The 15,079-nt window shown below is 54.5% G+C and overlaps 1 protein-coding gene across 3 annotated transcripts in view; it reads right to left on the bottom strand.

Moving 5' to 3' along the window:
- The window catches only part of ZNF777 (zinc finger protein 777), a 23,962-nt gene extending 11,103 nt beyond the window's left edge, over window positions 1–12,859 (bottom strand). Inside the window, exons 1-4 of one of the 3 annotated variants that reach the window (XM_045288969.1) lie at window positions 12,644–12,859; window positions 10,913–11,734; window positions 9,606–9,732; window positions 6,181–6,294 (exon numbers count right to left, since the gene is read on the bottom strand). In XM_045288969.1, the coding sequence (XP_045144904.1) occupies window positions 6,181–6,294; window positions 9,606–9,732; window positions 10,913–11,719 (1,048 nt within the window). In that variant the 5' untranslated portion in view covers window positions 11,720–11,734; window positions 12,644–12,859. Of the gene's footprint in view, window positions 1–6,180; window positions 6,295–9,605; window positions 9,733–10,912; window positions 12,566–12,643 lie in introns of those variants that run through there. The other 2 variants (XM_004713933.3, XM_045288970.1) reach the window with 2 other exon arrangements.
- Window positions 12,860–15,079: the final 2,220 nt, after the last annotated feature.

The following is a 15,079-nucleotide window of genomic DNA, read 5'->3' on the forward strand; positions in this document are numbered from 1 at the left end:
TTTTGAGAATGATGATGGCAACAAATGTACAAATGTGCTTTACACAACGAAGTTATGTATGGATTGTGCTAAGAGTTGTATGAGCCCCAATAAAATGATTTTTTTTAAAAGAACTCTCTCTATGGGGTCAGATTGGCAAGAGCAGTGAGAAAGATTCAACAAGAAGCTCCGGGGGCAGAGAGCTTCGTTCAGGGGAGGAGGCCCCTGGGGAAGGAGGGCGGGAAGAAGCACACGGAGAGCTGGCGGCTGGTGTGCTCTGCTGTCTCTCAGCATCAAAAGAAGCACTGTCCGGAAGGAAACCAGTATTTCTTTCCACGCTTTCGAATGGATCTATCCAGCGTACCTAACTGTGCAAAGTGATGTGATTTGTGGAGTACGGTAGATTTCTTAACTATAGAAACCTATGAAATAAACATAGAAATAGCTATAAATATCTTAAATATAACAGCACGTTCCCATCACCCAGTGGGATCTCACACTCTAGCCCCTTTCACCCCCACGAGTTCTTTTTTCAAAACCCAGAAACGAGATCTTCTCTGACGGCTGACATTTCCCACCATTCCCTTTCCAACCTGTACCTTATTTCCTTCCTACTTTGTCCACAGAACTCGATCCTAATAGAATATAGCTTTACATTTGGGCCTCTCTGATCAATTACTTTATCCAGCTCTCTGCCACAGAAATAAGGGGAAAGCCTCTTCTCTCTGATACTTGTCATAACCCTAGCTAGGGCTCCAAGTGTTAGCCCCTCCCTCTCGAGTTCAAGAATAATGAACTATTATTCAAGTTAGAAAGCAAAACCAAACTTATAGAAAAGGTATCTCTTAAAAGGATCAATCAGGACACCACCCCCCCCCCATGGGCTCACCAATCAGAGTTCACTGACCTGTTGCTAGGCAGAGGCAGTGCTCAGTATCAACACTGTTCCCCCTTTTCAAGTTTAGAAATACACGTATTGGACACCTTGTCACATTATGTGCATAGGGAGCAAGGAGTTTTGTGAGGAGACTGTCACTCGACTCTCTGAACTTTGTCTCAATTACATGCCCCAAAGTCACACAGCTAGCCAACCCACCATCAAAAATTCCTTTCAATGACCTCTTAGCTGACAGCCTGGCTGGGTCATCTTTCAATTTTGTGGAAGGCAAAGGAGCGGGGACACCCTAACTGACACACTAAGCTGTCACCTGCGACACTGGGAATCTGCCCCCACATTGGGGTTGGCTGCTTGCTTAGTGGCCTTGAGTTTTCTATTTTGGAGAAAGGCAGACACAGGCAGGAGATGGTTCTAGAAGGCCCGAGAGTCCGGGTTCCCAGTGCATGTGACCACTCAAGACAACGAGTTGAGTGAATGGTTGCATGTGGACAGAGGTCCGAAAACTGTTGTCCTTAAGCTGGCTGTGTGTGCACAGAGCCTTCTTGTCACTTGGGGGCGTGGGTGGCAAAACTGCCAGTCCACGACTTTCAAATGCCAACCTCATTTGCATCAGTATTCACACTGGTTCATGAGACTACGTCTGAGGCGGGGAGAGCTATCCTAAGAGCACTGAATTAGTGAGCAATTTAACAACTAACCAGTGCGGCAGGTGGGCTTGACCTTGTGGTTAGCAGCCCAGCACGAACGGCTTGCATGCCCCTCCTCCAAACCAACCCCATTGTCTTTAGTGGAATCTGGTCACAGCGACCCTGCACAGGGTGTCCAAGGGCCAGACACCCTCCTCTTTCTCCTGTGGAACTGGTGGGGGTTCCAAGGGTCAGCCTCGTGGTTCTCAGTTCAGCACTTACCAGGCAGCAGCACCGGACACATGGCATATGCTCACAGGGCTTTTGAAAAGCTCAGAGGCTCAACCACCACCTGTCTTGTCAGTTTGTCCTTCTGTGGTGGCTTGTGTTGCTGTGACGCAGGAAGCTGTGTCCAGCATTTCAAATACCAGCGAGGTCACTCAACGTGAACAGGCTTCAGAGGGGCTTCCAGACCAAGAACTCTTGGGGAAACTTCCTGTTAAGACTTTCTTGTTTGTAATGGTGTATTTTTAAGTCTTTTTGGGTGACGTTATACATGCAGAGGCCAGTGGTTGGTCAGTTTGAGAGCAGTTTTTTAAAACCAGTTCTGCGCCACAGCTCCCAGCTCCGTGGCCCAGGGGCAGTGAGTCCTTCCTCTGTGACCTCCAGCGCGTAAACGGACTTCCATTGCAACTCCTCCTGGATCTTCCAATTTTAAGCCGCATCGACTGATTTCCAGCCATCTCACCATAGCCTTTCAAACACCTGATGCTTCCAACGTAGTGTGTTGTGATTGTGGATCAATACCAGATATGTGCATTAGACGCTGGAGTATACTGTAAGTACTTCCCATGCTTCTAAGCCTTTCCCGAGAGCTGTTTCTTCTTCCCTTGCTGTTGTATGGTACCATCTGGGGGGTTGATTCACGGCAGCCTTACAAACAACACAAGCACACACTGCCCGGTCTCAGGCCGTCCTCACAAGTGTTGCGATACTAAAGCCATTGCTGCGGCTTCGCCTCATGGAGGGGCTTCCTCTTTTTCTCTCAGTCTATACTTTTCCACATACAGTGTCCCTCTTTAGGAACTGGTTCCCTCCTGATCACATACCCAAAGTCCCACCACCATTCGAGCTGCACGTCTCCAATTCTAACCTTCTTTCCCACCTCTCCTGCTGCGGAACTCTTACCTGAAAATATTCAAATGTATCGGGCACTCTAGTGATTTCATCTCCCTCCTTTTTAACAAATAATCTTTTACTGTGCTTTAGGTGAAGGTTTACACTGTAGATCAGTCTCCCACTCTGACGATCCGTGCGATGTTGCTCTTCCTGCAGCGTGTCCATACCCTTCCCAGTGCCCACCCTCCTTGTCTTCTCATCTTTGCCCACTGTGTCTCGTAGAGCTGGCTGTTCTAAGGGACACACTCCGCATGGCTGTCCTTTATGATACAGGCGAAAGGTGACCGCCAGGAGTGGCTTCGGTTTTAGGTTAAAAGGTGTCTGAGGGTGATGGGCATGGTAGCTCCTCCAGTCTTTACTCAGTCAAGTAAATGTGGTCCTTTTGAGGAATCTGAGCTTGTTCTCCCACTGTAACTGGGGCCTTCTATGTGTCCCTGGGTCAGAGCAGATGACAGCGGTAGGCAGGCAACCTTCTGGTTCTTGTGGGTTCAGGCTAGTGGTTTGTGGGGGTCATTAGTCCTGTGAACTAATTGCTTCTGGAATCTTGGGTTCTCCTCCCTCTCCTTTGGTCCAGACAAGAAGAGACCCATAGGTGTATCTGGGGCAGCCACTCAAAAAGCTTCTGAGGGTCTAGACATGATCCACCACCCAAAGATAGAGGACATTAACTTTAGGTACTATGCTATGCCAGTTGACCTGGGCAGTCCCCAGGTACGAACTTCTTCTTGAAGGTAACTTTTCTGGAGCTTTTGATGCAGTCTAATCTAAAGTGGCTGTCTCTGCATACTCAGCTATCTTCTTGGGCCCCTCTTTGCTGCTGTCCTGGGGGCCCCTTCACTCTTCTCTTGTGAGGAGCGAACCACCTGCGCTCCACACCTTCCTTTTTGTTACTTCACTTCCTCTTTCTGGCACAGCTCAGCGCAGCCTGAGAGACAGACCTTCCACTTTCACCCTTCTTCGGAAACAGCCTGGCTGCCAGCGGAACTCGAGATCCGAAGGCATTTCCTACTAGGGTTCTGAGCGCACTGCTCGACTGTCCTCAGCTTCCAATGCCGCGGACCAGACCAGAGCCATTCGGTTCTTGCTTGCTTTCGCAGGAACCTGTTTGGCTTGGACGGTCCTCCTGAGAAGGGGTGGACTCTTCTTGTCCCGGCCTGAGCTTTCTTGCTGAGGCGCCCAGCAGGTGGGTGTGTCCGTCGTCCTGGGCAGCTTGTCAGACGCCCATGTGGGGGCGGTTTCATGGATGAGCCCCTCTGCTGTTGCTACTCCTTTTTTCCCTGAAACTTCTATTATTCGGATGTTAGATACCCATCTCTAATTTTCTTCTCCCTCCCAGTTTTCTTTTATTTCCAAGAGCCCCTTTGTGTTTGTTTTCCTTAAGTAGGTGCTATACTTTTGTGTCTTGGACACACTCACTCCTCTCTAAGGATTATGTATTTAAGTATTACATGCACTTGCTTCTAATTATATATATAAGTATTTGTACTTTTCCCCCCATCTAAGAATGGTCTCTGCTTGCTCTAAATTCAGTACTTCTTCTGTGTATTAGAGTTTGCAGTTCTGCCTTGCCCATAGTTAAAAGTACAGCGTTCCAAAGACAAAGGAGAGTTCGAGCATTTGGGTGGGGCTTGCTAACTCTGGGACTCCCAGCAGGATGACGTGGCCAGGTGAGGGCCCTGAGACCCTCCTGGGCTAGTCCCCAAAGTCCCCGGAGCCGCCCTGCCCAAAAGGCTTCTTGCAACATTGTTTTGGGGTCCAGGTTGGGGAAGGAAGCTGGAGAGCTTGACATTCAGAAGGGCGTTTCACCCAGCCCCACTTCAGGTTGGTAGCCCCACCCTTCATTTTGCCTGGGCCCCATGTCCAGAGATCCTCCTTAACCTTGCTCGGAGTGTGGGTCATCTGTCAGGGTTGACGAGAGGCCCGTGGGCTGGGTAGGTGAGAAGGGAAGGGGCGGAGCATCTTCAGTTGAGGCCCAACCAGTCCTGTTGCAGCCACTCCTTCACCGCTAGCTCGAGACTGCTCATCCGGGATTCTCAAGTAGAGGTGGGGGGTCGGGGGAGGGGGGTGGAAGGGTGCAAACTCGGTCTCTTAACTTTCCCCAACACCAATTTCAGGGTCCACTTCCAGAACCAGAGGTCACTGCCACGTGCCCCCTTGGACCCTCTCCCCACCTCCTCTCCAACATGCCAACATCTTTTTGTCAGCTAGGAGAGCCAGCATGTCTCTCAGGTTAGATTTTTTTTTTTTTTTGATATGAATATAGATTTTAATCATTGTGCTGCTATTGATCAGAGTGCAGTTCATCCATTGGTGGTGGATTCTGATGCCACAGTGTGAATGCGGGAAGGTATCACAGGGACCACACTCTGGGAAATGTCAGGGACAAAGGCCAGGCTTCTACAGGGAGCAGGAGGCAGGAGAAGAGAAGCGAGGAGAGAAGGGGCGCAGGCCCTGGCAGGGAGCCTGCTCCTTCCCATCATCACATTCCCATCAGGACCATAGGTTAGATTTTTTGACAGATCGTCAAGAAAGCGAGTCCCTGGATTTTTCCCGACAAGCATGCCAACACCTATTTTTCTGTAGGGCATCCGACTCTCCTGTCGGTCAACTCCACTCTACAGTGTGGGCTTGATATGGGCCCAGGTGGTTCTGAGCTCCTACTTCAGCCTGTGTCCCGGTCCCAAATCGAGGACATCACTTCTCTGTGAGATCCAGTGCTTGGGCCCAGGTGGGATCCTCCTGATGCTGCACACAAAGGCCACGGTGTGCTGCCTTCGACGACCTTTGACAAGACCTATACATGGCCAAAAGCAGTTCCAGAGCAGGACCTCTGTCAACTGACCGGGCCCAGGGAGGCTGCTGACCTGGCCACTGCAAGGGATGAGCCCCATGAACCTACTGACACAGGGTTCCCTGCCAGGGACCAGCCGGGCCTCCGGCGAATGGCAGACCCAAACCTGTGCTGTACACGAGGAGTCCCAGATGCGAGGCACCGAGGCAGCTGGAACCACTCTGCTAGTGGGCACTGGGATTACGGGCCAGCGCAGGACCCTGGAGTCTATGCCCTGGCTACATCACACCGGGTGCCTAGTCCCCACCTTGCTGACCCCATCAGCCACTGTCCTGTATGCATCACCTCAGCATTTCCCAGGTAAAGTCGGGGCTCTGAACCTTCCCTGGACCAGCTGGGCCACGTGGGGATGGGGCCTTTGTGGAGGGCTCCAGGAGGCACGTCACTGCCCTTTTCTGAGTTTCTTATTTGTTTCCTGAGAGGAGCAGGTGAGCCGGTCACACCACAGAGTCCCTAAAACGACGAGCTCAACAGCTCCTGTCGGGGCCACTAGTGCCCACGGAGCCCCCAAGCCTTCTTCCTGCACACAGCTGACCAACAGACCCTCCAAAGCCCACCTGGGTTGTAAGGCCCCTCAGGGTGGCGTGGGTCTGGAAGACGGGATAGACGGAGACTGCGGAGCCCTGGACCGGCGGCCGCTCACTCACCAGCACTGGGGTCGGCAGGTGGCTCGCCCTCCTCCGAGTCCTCTGGTTCCTGCGTGGCTGGCCTCTCCCCTCGCTCCATCTGTGACATCAGGTCTGGCTTGGAAATGGCATAGTCTGGGCAGAAAACAGAAAGACTGTGGGGCCAGGTCACAAATGCTCTCGTGCACCCGCTGTGAGGTTGTGATCTGAAGCGGGCTCTTCCACAGGGTGGGCAGCGCTGGAGCCCAAAGGGGTCCATTTCCCTGCCTGTTTTCCTAGAGTGGTGTGTGGCATGCCACATCCCATGTCTTCCCGGCAGGGACAGACAGCCCTGCCCAAAGGAATTCAAAAGAATTCTCTGGTGCCTTTGTCCAGCATCCACAGCTCGAGCGACTTGGCTTGCAGGCGCCCAGTGCCCACTCAGTGTTTTATGGCAAAGGCACCAGAGAATTTCACAAAGTCTAAATTAATCTTGACACCAAACCTAGGAACCATAAAACAAAACAGGGATGGGCTTCATTTCATAAAATAGTTCTAAGTTCTGTAGAAATGAAACTGAAGAAGAAACCTTGAAACAGTGGTGATATGCGCGTGTGCGCACTCACACACACAAGGACTCATAATACATCCTTACATACACCGCCCCCACCACACACAGGCACACACGTGGATGCATGGAGCCCGGTGGCGCAGGGGTTAAGCGGAGGGCTGAGATCCAGATGGCCAGTAGCCACGAGAGAGGGACTGGGCTTTCTGCTCCCACACACAGTTAGTCTTGGAAAACCACGGGGTCCCTGAGAGTCAGCGCTGCCCTGATGGCAGTGAGATACACATATAAAAGAGGAGTCCCCCCAAAACAGAATCCTCCCCGCTTTCCTTTTCCAAAGTTAAGTATTTAAATTTTTTTTTACAAAACAACCTTATCACCTTCAAAATACTCTCCATTCCACTTAATGCATCTGTCAAATCTGCGATTCCATTCTTGGAAACTTTTTCGAACTCATCTGTTTGGATGGCTGACAGCACCTCCCTCGTTTTTTTTCACCTCTTCTACGTCCTCAAATCTCTGTCCTTTCATGTCCCTCTTCATTCATGGAAACAAAAAGAAGTCTCACGGAGCAAGGTCAGGTGAGTAAGGTGTGTGGGGCAAAAGAGCAAGTTGGTTTTTTGTCCAAAACTGGTACACTGAAATGGCTGCGTGAGTAGGTGCACTGTCCCCATCTGCCACAAATCAGGCCCTTTTTGTCACACACTGTTCCACAATCTTTCCAGAACCTCTAAATAGAAAGCTTGATTAACAGTCTGACCTGGTGGAACAAACTCCAAATGTGCTATCAACCCTCACGTCAAAAGAACAAACAAGCATTGCCTTGATGTTTGATTTCGCTTGACGAGATGTTTTGGGGCGAGGTGACCATAGCATCTTCCACTGGCTCGACTGATGTTTGCTTCTGGGGTCGTAAGAATAGCACCATGTCTCGTCACCAGTAATGACCTTGGGGGGAAAAGTCTGTGTCACTTCAGAGCTGTTCTTTCAAAGCATGGCATGTTTCCACTCGCTCTTCTTGCTGTTCAGTCGGAACCCGAGGCACAAATATCACCGTGACCCTTCTCATTCCCAAATCTTCCATTAAAATTCGCTGAACCGAGCTCCAAGAGAGCACAGATAACTTCCCTATCTCTTCATGGTCCATCGTTGGTCTTTGAGCACAAGTGCATGAATTTTGTTGACATTTTCATCCATTCAGGAAGTTGACGGACATCCAGAATGAGGTTTGTCATCAATCGACATTTCACCTCTTTTGAAACGAGAAAACCACTCCTACACTTGAGTTTTCCCTTAGTGCTGTCCTTGTAAGCTCTGTTCAACATCACAACGGTTGCTGCAGCATTTTCCCGGAGCAGGAAACAAAATTTTACAGCCGCGTGCTGTTCTCTTCAATTGGCCATCACAAAAATTGAGATCCGAGTGAAACTGCTTTTACGAAAAAATTCACTGTGACCAGAGAGAACCTTCCCAGGTGACACTGCTGGGTGCACTACCTCAGAGGGGGTGCTTAATGCTTGCCTAGCAAAAACTCTGCCCAGTAGAGCTTTTTCCCGGTATTTTGTTTTGTTTTTTTGGTATCCCCTCGTACATACAGGCTCTACAAGTAAAACTAAAGGGAGCAAAGAGAGCAGGCCATTCATAGAAATATAACTGGCCACTAGACATAGAAAAAGAGATACCAAGTTCAGTGACAGGAAGACACAGAGCCATCACTTTCCACCTCTCAGAGGCAAGTGTGTAAGAGAAAGCAGCGATTGGGGCAGCATGCTGGGGGGCGCGGGGGTGGGGGTGGGGGTGGCTCACAGCGGCAGCCCTGAGACTGTCAATGTGCCCTCCCGGATCTAGCAGCTCCCTGCCCGGAAGCTCTCTGACTGGAGCCTGGTGGCCGCGCTCGTCACGGGTGCGGTGGCCACCCTGCCACAGTGCAGGGGCGGGCTCGGAAGGTCTCCCTCTGAGCGCTCCTGGGCAGAGGCGCCTGTGAAAGGTGGCGAGTAAGAAGGCAGGATGGCCCCACTTCTGGCACCACATGCCCCCGCGCATCTGCCCCACAGAGATAGGACAGGAAGAGGCAGAGGCTCCCTTCCGGTGGAGAGGCTACTTTTTATTATTTAGATCTGCATCGTTGGCTTTTTACGTGTGTGAGATGGATAAGAAAATCATAGGAAAGTATCCCTAGAGAGGGTGAGGCTGCCTACAGAGGGTGCAAGTGTGGAAGGTGAGCACAGGTCTGGTGGGCACCCATCTCTAAGCCAGACCTCTGATGCTGGGACTCCTGCCTGTTCTCAGTCCCCGTGGCAGAGAAATGGACACAGATGAAGCTAAAGCCCATTTCCCAGGCCTTTGTCCTCAAACCTCTAAATGGAAACCCGAGGGGCTCCGGAATGTTCGTGGACAGGCGGAACTGGAAGGGAACGGCATCCCCACAAGCTTTGTGAAGCCCCTGGAGACAAGGCGTAGTGGAGGAGAACCCACAGACTTCTGGGAGACGGCAACTTCCTGGTGGTGGGACCTGGGACCAGCGGGGAGACACGGCCTCAGAGAATGCCAGGGGTCATTCCAGTGACCACACCTGCTGGGCCTGAGCTTCTTTCCCTTCGCTCTTCTTACCCGAATCAACAGTTTGCTGGGAGATGATAAAGCAGCTGGGCCTACAGGGACAGAGAGCACAGGCCGGGCCAACGCCTAGGCCTGACTGACCCGACACACTGGGGTCTGCTCTGGGCCACACTGACCGCGTGAGAGTGTCTGCCATAACCTGTGCTCTCTGAAGGGTTCAGAATCTGCCCCCCACCGCCCAATCTACTTCCAAGTGCCGCAAGGGCTCAGAACCCACCTCCGACCCCCCAATCCACCTCCATGTGCTGTCCGCGCGGCCAGGGACAAAGCCCCTCCTTACCCATGGAGACCAGAGATTCGTAGTTGCCCCTCATGACGTTCTTGTAGAGCTCCTTCTGCCACTCGGACAGGTTCCCCCACTCCTGCTCCGAGAAATGGACGGCCACGTCGTCGAAGGTCACGGGCACCTGGAACCACAGACAACAGCTGGCCTTAGTCCCCCTCGAGGGCAGCCACCTGGCGCTGGCTCCAGCAGCTCCCTACAGACAGAGCAGGGACAGTCCCAGAGCCGGCGTCCCCTTCCAGCCATCAGGGTCACCTCGCCAGCAAATGCCCGAGTGAGGCTGCACAGACAAGGCACTCTGAGGCCCCCTGGGACTGGGCAGCTACACCCTGCGGGGGTGGGACGCCGAAAGTGAGTGTCTGGAAGCCAGTTTGGCTGTCCCTCTAGGGTTAAGGAGTGCACAGGAGAGAGAGGGACCGTGAGAGGAAGGACAGCAGGTGGAGGCGCATGCTGACAGCAAGCGCCCCGAACCCAAGCTGCACCCCCTCTCTTCCCTAATACACGGGACAGAAGGACGGATGCTGCAGGGTGTGGTGCAGGCCTTGAGTGGGCTCCTTAGACCTTTGGGGCAACGTCAACCTCCGCCCCATAGACCACCCTGGTGCTGGCCCTCCTGTAAGGGCCCTTCATTTCCCCAGCAGAACCTCTCCTGCTAGGCTCCAGACTTGGCGGCCCCTCGTCCTGCTCCCAGGGTGTGGGAGCACCCACAAGGAGCTCAGCCTCCCACATCCAATTCTGCACTGAGTGCGCCCCCAGGAGATGCCCCTGCACACGAGAGTCTGTGGCCCAGGGCCGGGTGAGAGGACTTGGCGACAAGCTGTCACAGAGTTACACAGGCCACGTGTTACCAGCCGTGTCCTGCGTGCAGCTGTGAGAGGACCAGGACTTCCTGGAAGACAGCATTAATGGCCAGCTCTGGTTTCTCTGCAAGACTCCGCACCACAGTTTCAGGGGCATTAGCCTGGACGATAAGACAGCTGGGGCAGCTCTGAGCAGGCAGGGCCCCGAGTCACCACTCCAACCCTGGCCCCGGCCCCGGCCTTCTTTGCCACACGCCCTGGGCTGCTTTGTGGTCTAGACTGGCAGGCCCTGACCTCAGGGATCTCCTTTGGAATCCTGTGCTTAGTTGCATGGTGACCCGACGGCCGAGCAGAGGCACCTCTGTGGGCGCCAGAGTGGGAGAAACGGTCTTGGTTTTTTGTCTCTTTGGCAACCGCTCCATTCCCTTTGTCCCCACCAACTACGTTCCTGCCCCACACACTCCTGCCCAGACGCCGTCTCAGGAACCTGCCGGGGACACATACCTTGGGCACCTCACCGTTGCTGCCCGGGGGCAGCCGCAGGATCCAGAAGTTCCTGTTCTTGAGCAGGTTCTCCATGTTCTCCAGCCGCCGCTGCAGCAGCCCGTACTCCTGCAGCAGCGTGCCCAGCACGACCCACTTGCTCTCCAGATGGTTGGCAAACTCCACGGCCGTCTTCTCACACTCAGCCAGCTTCTTCTCATTCGTCCCCGTCCTGCCCTCCAGGGTCAGCAGCCTCATGGCCTGGGCCTCCAATTTCCTCTCCACGGCCTGGACAGCTGCCCACACGGCCAGGCGGGTGATCTCGGCAGTGGGCAGTGGCGTGTCCTTCTGAGTGGTTGCCGAGAGCTGGAAGGGGTTGTCCTTGGCGGCGGCTGGACTCTGGAGCAGGGGGTCCAAGTCGCTGTCCGGGATGGTAGGCGAGAGGGTCAGGGTGTCCTTGTCAGGCACCTCCGGGGAGTGGAGTGGGGCCTCTTGGTGGGTGGTGGGGTGGGAGAGGATGGGGAAATGGGGCTCGGCAGCAACGGGGGGCGGGGACTGGACTCCATCATGGGAAGCCGGGGGGCACTGCAGACGGGTCTCCTGCCCAGTGGCAGCAGGGAAGAGGGGTGACGGTCCCTTCTGGAGCGAGTGTGGCATTCGGCCAGAGGTCTCTTGCTTGGAGGCGCCAGGAGTCTGGGGCAGGGCACCTTGCCGGGGCATGGTGGGTGACAACGCCGGGTTCTCTCTGGGGGGAAGCACGCGGGACCGCAGGGTTTCTTCCGGAGGGACGGTGGGGAATGGCAGAGGTGCTGGCTGGGGGGTCTCCATCTCCAGTTGCTGGACCTGGTTTGAAAGAAAGCAGGGGGCTGAAGGCAAGTCCCCGTAGGCTCGGTCGGTGCCAACAGCAAGTAGCCACACTGACAACCCTCAGACGTCATCGGGGGCGGCACGCTGACTGGGGCATAATGACAAAACCACCAACCACCATTAACACCGACAACAACGTGGTTCCTCTACCTTCCAGGAGCCCTGGTTGCTCAGCCGCTAGCTGGAAGTCCGACCTCTTGAGACACACACACACACACCCCGCCTCTCTGAGGGAGAAAGATGTGGCAGTGTGATTCTATAAAGAGCCACAGCCGTAGAAAGTGCTAAGGGTCCTTATTCCACCGACAGCAGGGGCCTGGGGTTTGGATGCTGCCATCTGTCCTGCTTGGAGCAAGCATTTCCCAGGGTCACCTGTGAGCACTGAGTGGGAGGGGAAGACACTGGACCTGCCTTAGAACCTGGGCTTTTGGCCTGGCCACACTTCCTTCTGCCCGCTCCTCCATCCCCGTCCCAGAACCTCTGGTCTCAGTGTCCCATTCACAAAATGAGGGTGCCAGCAGCTCACCAACTGCAGAGCGGCGTGCTCAAAGAAAGGAGCCATCTGTGGGTGTTGACAGAGCAACACGCTCGAAATGTCCCAGGCTGTAATTGGATGGTCACGGGCTGGAAGGTGTAGCCGTAGACCCAGGGGACTGCAGGGGGCACCCAACATCGAGACCCTACCCTCCAGGTCCTCTGCCCAGGATCTTGCCTCCACTTGGGTCCAAGAATAAAGATACAAACTTATCTCCAGCTTCCCAGGCTCTTAACTCTTACAAAGCTTGACTTGTTGGCTCACACCTGTTGGCTTACAAATGTCAGCAGCCCAGCTGCACTTGAAGAAGAGAGTATGCCGACAGGTGAAGCCTCCCAGCTCAGCCTCACCTAGGAGTCCAGCTCCGACAGGCCGTCAGGATGCCCCAGGGTATGGATGTCGGTGGTCCTGGCTCCTCCTTCAAGAGGGGCCAATTCTGCCCATTTTGCTACTGGTCTCCAGACTGGTGGAGACGAGGACCAGAACACAGGCCCACATTCCTTTCGATCCAACTCCCTGTGCCCTTGCTGCCCGCCCCTGCCACATCCATGGCAATCATCGAGGCGGCGAGGCCAGGATTGTCCGCGCGGACCTGTCTGGACAACCAATGTCTTTCTCGGAACTGAATAGCCACCATCTGCCTGGGTCCTCCGGCCCTCCTCCAGTGAGTTTGCTGGATGGCCAGCCACTCCCCCCCCAGCCTGATGTTCACAGTCAGTGGAAGCCCTGTTGGCTCCCGGGAAGCCAGCAGACCTCGGAGCTCGCTGTGACCCATCGTCTGAGCTGGATCCGTGACGTGGGCGAACGAACAGTCGATGGGTGAGCGCCTAAAGAACAGGTGGCCAGGTAAGCGATGTTTCTGTAGCCACGCAGCACAGTCACCCACACCTCATTCCTGTCTTCCTTGGTTTTCCTCCCTCCCTCCCCACCCCTTCCTTCCATCCTGACCCCCCTCCCGCCTGCCCTCCTTCCTTCCATCTATTGCGTGGTTTGAGAGGCATCCTCCTCCTTTGAAGCCGAAGGCTGAAGAGTTAAGACCTCACTCAGGTTCAGGCTCAGGCTCAGGGCACAGTATGATCCCACAGCTCTGCTAACTGAATGCGAGGATTAATATGCTGGTCAGAGCGACCAACTACTCAGCATTTAAAGGTGCCTTTTTAAAGGGTATCCCTCAACGGCTGCTCACAGCAAACACGCGCAGTGGGTAGTTTTAGCAATATTATCCACACTTGGCAGATAAGGACAGGTGCTCAGACAGGCTGAGTCACCTGCCCAAGGGCACATAGAAGTGAGCAGTCTACCATACAAGTTGCCTGAGGTCCTCACCTGCAAACCATGGCTGGGCAACGGCTGCTTTTCCTTTACCTCTATGATCCCTTTACCTCTATGACAACAAGGCTTGAAAATGAAGCACAAATCAGTGGAGGAGGCCCAGTCTCCAAGGAAGAAGGCCCTGTCCTTACAGCCATTGAAAGTGGAGTCATAGACAGCTTTGAAAACTAATCAATGGATTCCCACCCCCACCCCACCCCCAAACAAGACCCGTGAGCACACACAGTTTGCAGAGTCACAACCCCTGGACCCTTAGACCTGCAGACTCATTAGCAACTAGGCAACTCTCAGCTCCTCACTCTCCACAGGTGAATGCAAGACCGGGTAACCTCCTGGTGGAAGCCGGCCTGGGAAACAACCAGCCTACAGCCAAGGTGGACAGGGACCTCCCTCAGACAGGGCAGGGTGGGGCCAAATGACTTTCCCTGAGTGCTGAAGGGGCTTACCTGTCACAGGGCTGAGTCTGGGGGCGTGTGGGCAAATAAAGCCAGAGGCCCAAGACCTCAGTCCCCAGTCAGCCCAGTGGGGCTCATATTTCTTCATTAGCATCCCCTCCTCCTTCTCACATCAGAATTTGAGGGAACAGGCTTGGGGGCCAACCCAGAAAACCTATGGTCTGATCTTAGCCAGAAGATCCCACGGGGCTGATCCCATGGATCTACTCCCTGGGGCTAGGTAGACCCGCCCAACCCCACTGGGCCTAGGTATCGCAAAGGCTATCCATCTCTACTGGAGTGGCTGGCTTCCTTTCTCCCTCAGAGGGGCTGGTGGGTTAGCAGCCCAGTGCTTTACCCACCATGCCACCGGGGCTCCTGGTCCTACCCTACACAGAACGAGAGAGCTAAAGAGAGAAGTCAGCTGCAAATAATACTCAAGACTCATCAGCCATATTGTGGGCTGGGCTCCTTGGTGGCGATCTGCGGCATTGAACCCCCGGCCCCAGACTCCTCTCTGGATGAGGTCTCCATCCAGGCCGGAGTCACAGCAAAGCAAACCCAAGCCCGCCCGGCTGGCAGAGAAAGCTGTGTCATCTTCCCCCTGTGCCCCGGGGGGTGGCTTGTCAGAACGACGTGCTGTCCCAGGGCCTGGAGACAGAACCCCACGGGTAGACATTTTACATCTCCATTTTCCCTTCTCTTCCCAGGAGCCCTGAAGACTCGCGCTGTTTTTAAGCGCTGGGTGGGGTGGGGGATGGGGGGTTCTAGGAGGCCCGAGAGTCAACCCCCGCCTATTCCCGGTGGGAAACCGAGGCCCGCGCAGGAATCCTCCCCGCAGCGAGGCGGTGGCTGCCCTCGCAAGGCCGACAGCTCTGCGGAGAGATTTCAGGACGGCTTTCCAGAAAGCACGGCCCACGAAGGGCAAACGCCAGCCTGCAGCGCGAACCTGCCCGGCGGGCTCCGAGACCCCGCGGGCGGGGAAGGCACGGCGCCAGAGGCCACCTGCCCCGCACAGAG

The sequence above is a fragment of the Echinops telfairi genome, unplaced genomic scaffold (assembly GCF_000313985.2).
Source record: "Echinops telfairi isolate 266 unplaced genomic scaffold, ASM31398v2 ScPeMD7_23;HRSCAF=83, whole genome shotgun sequence".
In the NCBI taxonomy this organism is placed as follows: domain Eukaryota; kingdom Metazoa; phylum Chordata; class Mammalia; order Afrosoricida; family Tenrecidae; genus Echinops; species Echinops telfairi.